This window comes from Triticum dicoccoides, chromosome 6A (assembly GCF_002162155.2).
Source record: "Triticum dicoccoides isolate Atlit2015 ecotype Zavitan chromosome 6A, WEW_v2.0, whole genome shotgun sequence".
NCBI classification, from domain to species: Eukaryota; Viridiplantae; Streptophyta; class Magnoliopsida; order Poales; family Poaceae; genus Triticum; species Triticum dicoccoides.
In genome coordinates this window covers 49994331-50000296 of record NC_041390.1, presented here as the reverse complement: position 1 = coordinate 50000296, position 5966 = coordinate 49994331, and the positions used below count along the sequence as shown (strand labels likewise).

Genomic DNA, 5966 nt, shown 5'->3' with positions numbered 1-5966 from the left:
ACCCCACTTCAGTTTCAGTTTCAGCACCCCCCGCATCGCTCTATCCCTTCCCGCATCGGCGACGAGAGGGCAAGATGCCGGCCAGCAGCCACCCGCCGTCGCCGGCGTCTCCGCTAGAGGACGACAACCTGCTACCCCAGATCCTCCTCCGCCTTCCTCCGGATCCTTCCTCGCTCCCGCGCGCATCCCTCGCTTGCACGCGCTGGCGCAACCACGTCGCCGACCCAGGATTCCGCCGCCGATTCGGCCTCCACCACCGCCGCAACCCTCCCCTCCTCGGCTTCTTCGACGGGTGCGGAAGCCTGGACTTCATGCCGACGCTGGAGGCCCCCGACCGCGTCGCTCCCGAGCGCTTCTCGCTGCAGCGCGACGAGGGCGACGGCGTTTGCAGGCCGCTCGGAAGCCGCCACGGTCTGATGCTAATCATAGTCCCCAAGCGTCTTCAGGTACTGGTGTGGGACCCCTTCACCGGCGACCAGCACCGCCTGGATGTTCCCCCGGGGCTCACGACTAATGGTTGGGATGAGCGCCTGATCAACGGGGCGGTGCTTCGCGCTGCCGCTGGAGACTCCGAGCACTTTCAGGTGGTCTTGGTGGCGGCAGACGGTGGGCAAGAAAACCGACGAGCAGTGGCCTGCGTCTACTCGTCGGAGACCGGCGCATGGGGAGGGTTCATCACAACACCCCTTCCAAACCATGGTCATGCGAGCAGCTTATTTTTGAGGTATTCCACCAGCGTTTACATGGATCATGCTGTGTTGGCTGGAGATTCCCTTTACTGGCAGCTCATTGGGAATTTCCAAGGAATTCTCCAGTTTGATTTGGAGAGGCAGATGCTGGACGTAATGCCGGTGCCGGTGCCAATCTATAGCAAGGGCAACTGCTTCAAGCTTATGCGGGCCAAGGGTGGTGGTGGTGGGATAGGTTTCCTCTTCATGTCCAATTCAAACTACATTGCCCAGCTATGGAGCAGGAAGACCGATGCCGATGGTGTTGCTTCATGGGTGATCGGAAGGTCTATCGAACTCGACAAGTTACTTTCGCTCCGTTCAGGGAAGGAGAACATAAGGATCGTAGGGTTTGCAGAGGACAACAATGTGGTACTCATGGATATGCTAAGGGGCTTCTTCATGATCCAACTCGACTCAATGCAGTTCAAGAAGCTTGCCAGACCCAAGGCAGCGGTGTCCTGTTGTCATGCGTTTGAAAGCGTCTACGCTGCTGGTACGTCATATCTTGCTTCACACCATACATACGTGTATATAAGTATAAAAAGAAGAAAGTTAGTTTTCGATAATTGGTTGATGGAAATACTGTTCATAAGCTTCCGTGTTAAGTTAGCAATTTCAAGTAGTCTCGTAACTGTACTTCTTTCTTTTGCTGCTTGATGGCATCTTCAACATATATATTGCGATGATGTGCTTTGCGGCTATCGGGTTCTGCTTGCATGGTGGCCTTCTATGTAATAATTATGACCTTGAAAGTAGTATTTTCTCTCCGTATTTCAAAGGAAGCGCGGGAAAACCCCCCACGCGTTTTGCGGGAAAGAAGGGCGCATGGGGGTTACTAATGCTGTATGAACGAAACTAACCCCACTTATACCATTCCCATTTTGAAACCGACCGGCTCGCACTGAGTCCCCTCCCGTACAAACCCATTGTCCCTTTGTCTTCCTCCTACACACATGTCACACGATCCGTGTGTGAGAAACGGAGGCCCACTTTCCCCTCTTAATCATCGCACTCAGGATTAAATGGGAAAAAAATACATACAATAAAACAATGGATTTTTGTTACTGGTGGCTACCAGTGGTATCTAATTTACTTACCTTTGTTGCGGCTCATTTCTGTGATTTTTGTGGTTCAAGTCAGACCTAGCATATTGGGTTTATCACTTTATTATAAGATATGGAATATTAATACAATAAAACAAGTCAAAGCTCTAAGTTCTGCTAGCACGCAGCCCTTGTACCGTGTTGCTTTAGTTTTCTCTTCTTCTCTTCAGTTTTGTTTTTCTGAGTTTCAGCCTCTTGCATTTTTGCCTCGTCTTGACATTTCATTCTAATGCACAGCGATGCACATTTGGGTGAGCATTCGAGAAAAAAAATAATGGATACCTTTTCTTTTCTTTTTTTGCGAAGAAAAACAATGGATCGGATACCTACTTTTGTCTACTAGTCAGGTCAGGGTATTTGCCTGCGACCGTTGCCGAATTGTTTTGTTCAGAAAGCAGTGAAAAATAGCACGTTTACTAGTACTTAGGCTGAAGGAGAAACGACTCAGACTTTTTTGGTAGGTACAATTCCAATCGAGATTTTAGTTCTTCCTGCAGAAGAGGAGAAGTGCCATCCCTAGGAGAGCCTGAGCCTGTTTCGGGACACACACCTAACCTGATAACCTATTTTTTAGCTTGATGAGTCATAGTTGGTTGCTGCAGGATCTAGGTGATCAATTGCTGGATCGCCTTTTTTTGTTTGATGATTGTTAATTGTTTGTTGAAGGATTTAGATGATCACCATTGATAGATCATTGATTAGTTAAGTTATGACTAGCTTGTTTTTAGACGACGAGAGTCCAATAATTTAAGGATTTTGATTTCTAGTCCCATGTTATTGCATGGACAAGGCATGGAAAACAAGTTGGCTACGCTATATCATGGCCTCATGGGATGGCTTTGGCCATACAAGGAGTTGAATTTCAAATTCAGTAGAAAAGCAGAAACTGCCACAATGGTTGGGTACTTGGGTGGCACCAAATCCTTTGCTTCTTACTTTCCTGAGAGGTCAACAGTGAGTTGCTAGTGTCAAGATTGATCAAATCAATCTGGGTGTCAGCTTCGGTTTCTTGCTTCTTGCTTGATCCAAAGTGTCTGCTGCCACTATAGTTTAGAGTTGCTTCGTTGAGCACTGCAAATGATTGGGCGCCAACACTTTTGCATTACCGTGTCTCACTAATTCGCGCCTCATCATCAAAAATGTTCTTATATTGTGGGATGGAGGAGGTATAAGATAGCTGCAGTTTTTCCGCCAGATAAGGTAATATAACAGTTGGAAGTTGAAGACAACTACACTAAAACTTGATTGTACGAACTGAAATGTCAAATAGGTAGCTCAATGTGGACATTGGAAGCTGAAAGCTAGTTCTCTTCCTTCGATTCAATATTAATATCTCTGCTGATCTTGCTATTAATCACAAATCGATAATAACAAAATTGTTTTACTAGACAATTGTTCCTTTTATCACTTTTAGGAGAATCCTATTGTGGGCGAGTAGCAAGTGCATTTGTACCAGGCAAAAGTAATAGGTTGAGTTTATTTCATTTTTCGGGCTAAATTTATTTGAAGATAATCTAAATCTGAATAGTCCCAATCACTTATGTTCCTTGGATTTATTAGTACGGTCTTTTTAGGCTATGTTTTTTGAAGGTAATCCAAATCTTAATAGTCTCGATAACTTCTGTTGCTAGGATTTTATTGACTTAAATGTGTTTGTAGAATTTATTAGTTTGATACCCTTGTCTCTTCTGACCAGCTTATACTATTTTTGGAATGTTCATTAACTTTGAAAGTAGATATGCTTTTATTTATGTATTCCTAATGTTGTATCAAGATTGATTCCTTTTTGAACAACAATTTTCTATCTAAATATTTTGTATGCTTCCTCGTATCTATTTGGCTTTGCATTGGAATGTCATTGGTTGTTCTACTTATTATGCTTGCAGAAACAAGCATCCGTGGTGGACATGATGGAGCTGATCTTTTGCATAATACATAAGGTGATTCTCCAGTCAGATATGCCATGTGATGTGCCGGTTGAATAGGTAACCTTATCTTTTCCATGTATGTTGAGCTATCTAAACTATTCTTATAAAACGGATCGCTTTGATGCTTCACCGTCATTTCTCAAGTAGCAAATTGCAAGTGAGGACTCTTTTAAGATTTTCTCTACAACTCTTTGCTTAACTCTTCCCACCTGGCCACCTTCTATCATGGTTTGTCAGGCTAAATATTTAATCTTTTCTCCAAGCTCAGCTTTCTCATTCCTTCCTCATCAGCCTTCATTCTCTTCCTGATGACTTTTAATTGTTGATCTTCCAATTTCTGCTGGTAATGGGTGGGCTCTTCTCCCTCTAGCCCTTCTTGTGATTGGTGACTCAGGGCCGCTCCTCATTTCCTATGTGTGCATATGATCGATAGTGCCTTCTCAGAGATGAGAATTCTTTCATGCTAGGATATATTTCTGTTTTACTTTTACTCATTGCTGCATTGCCTTTGACTTCTGTTTTCTGTGGCCATGGGTCTATTGTGTCCTAGTGTGATTTGAATATACATAAGTGATTGATAACTGACAATACTTGTGCATCTGGTTTCAAATTTCCTTTTTTTCAGCGGACTTACAGGCTTGCCATTTTACGTTGCTTCTTGTTTGGATCATTATGATATCTAGTGAACTAACAACTGTCACTAGATTAAATATTATTCTGCTGTTTATCGTTTTCACTGTGGTTATTGTAGATTTATGGACGATTGTTTTAGTTTTAGGCTGTTTGGTTAAACATTTTCTCATCATGTCACTCGTTATCCGCCAAACTTGCATATGTATGTTACTGTCTATTAGCCACTAATATGATTTGGCTGGTCCAAACTATAGGTACGTAGTATGCTTTGTGTGGAGTATACTTTTTTTCCAGTTTTGGCCATTATTGATGTTTAATACTTCATACTATGAAACACATGAGCAAAATGGCATGACTAGATTCACCATAAAAAACTTATTTTATCCTAATGCCAGTTTTTTTTTTTGCTTTTACTGGCATATTATCAATAAAGTAGTGGTGAAAGTATTGCTTGATGATGTGGAGAGTAAGAAATAACAATCCTTTAGGACCGAAGGAAGTCTGAAATGTAGTATGCATGATTTCATTTATATGTACTCTGAGAATTTGATGAAAATCAATTTGTTAGTGACTAGGCAGTTGTACATTCCTAAAAAGTATGCCTTAGAGCTAGAACCTGCTATCCTACCCCATGAGCCTCTACACACGAGATGTATTGCCTTTTGTTGTTCTCTGTTTCGAGTGTTGATTTTGTCTAATAACGGTGTGATGGTTTGTCGCTGGAGCTTATGACACAATTTCCACAATTGTGAAGCCAATGTTTTCTGGTTGAGTCATGGAAGAATTAGGAGAAAAATCCCAACAACTTCTCAAGAATGAGTAGTACAAGGTTTTATGTTTACTGATGATTTTTTTTTGCTCCACAGGTATCTACAACTACATTCTGGTGTCTCAGATGCAAAAATGGGTTGTCAAGTGTAGTTTCTTCCATTTGTATGCTCGACGCGGAGATACCAACCCAGCATGAACACAACTCTTAACTCTGAAGTGAACTTTCTTGCATATGATTATCTCCCATGTTGTATCAGCAGGGACGGATTTTGATGTTGGATTTCTTGTATGTGTGTGTTTGTTGAATTTCTACCTGGTTTCGAACTCAGTATTTGGAGTCTTAATTTTCTTAGTTGTGACTGATGAATGTTGAATCCCATCAGTGTGACCTGGGAGTTGGAAGATGCTCCAATATGTTGGAATTAATGCAATTGCTTTCTTTGCGATGATGTGTTTCTACCGAGATTGATATGACTTGCTTGTTGCATTTCTACTGAGATTGATTATCTTTCGACTTGCAGATTTTATACTAGTAGTAGGATTTAGCAAGCAGTGTGAGTCGCTGCCTGCTAATGCGTATCTAGAAAACTTTAATGAAACTTATGCATTATCCGGAGCTCTGCTGTCTCCGCGCTAGAGGAGGCCACCGATGCCTACCTCATCGGCCGCATTCTAGTGTTGCTTCATGGCTCCTAGTGTCTGATATGGAGGTCTAGACTAGAGATGTGTTAGTTTCTTCTTATTTACCTGTGGTAGTAAAGTCCTCGTTTGTTACTATCTTGTTATGATCATCAATGGCA

The 5966-nt window shown here is 42.6% G+C and overlaps 1 protein-coding gene across 1 annotated transcript; it reads left to right on the top strand.

The window, feature by feature from the left end:
• The first annotated feature begins 661 nt into the window (after positions 1-661).
• LOC119315012 lies at positions 662-5564 on the top strand. The gene is made up of 3 exons (XM_037589683.1): positions 662-1224; positions 3721-3819; positions 5262-5564. The coding sequence occupies exons 1-2, from the start codon at positions 744-746 to the stop codon at positions 3771-3773; spliced, it is 534 nt and encodes a 177-aa protein (XP_037445580.1). The 5' UTR covers positions 662-743; the 3' UTR covers positions 3774-3819; positions 5262-5564.
• The last annotated feature ends 402 nt before the right edge of the window (positions 5565-5966 follow it).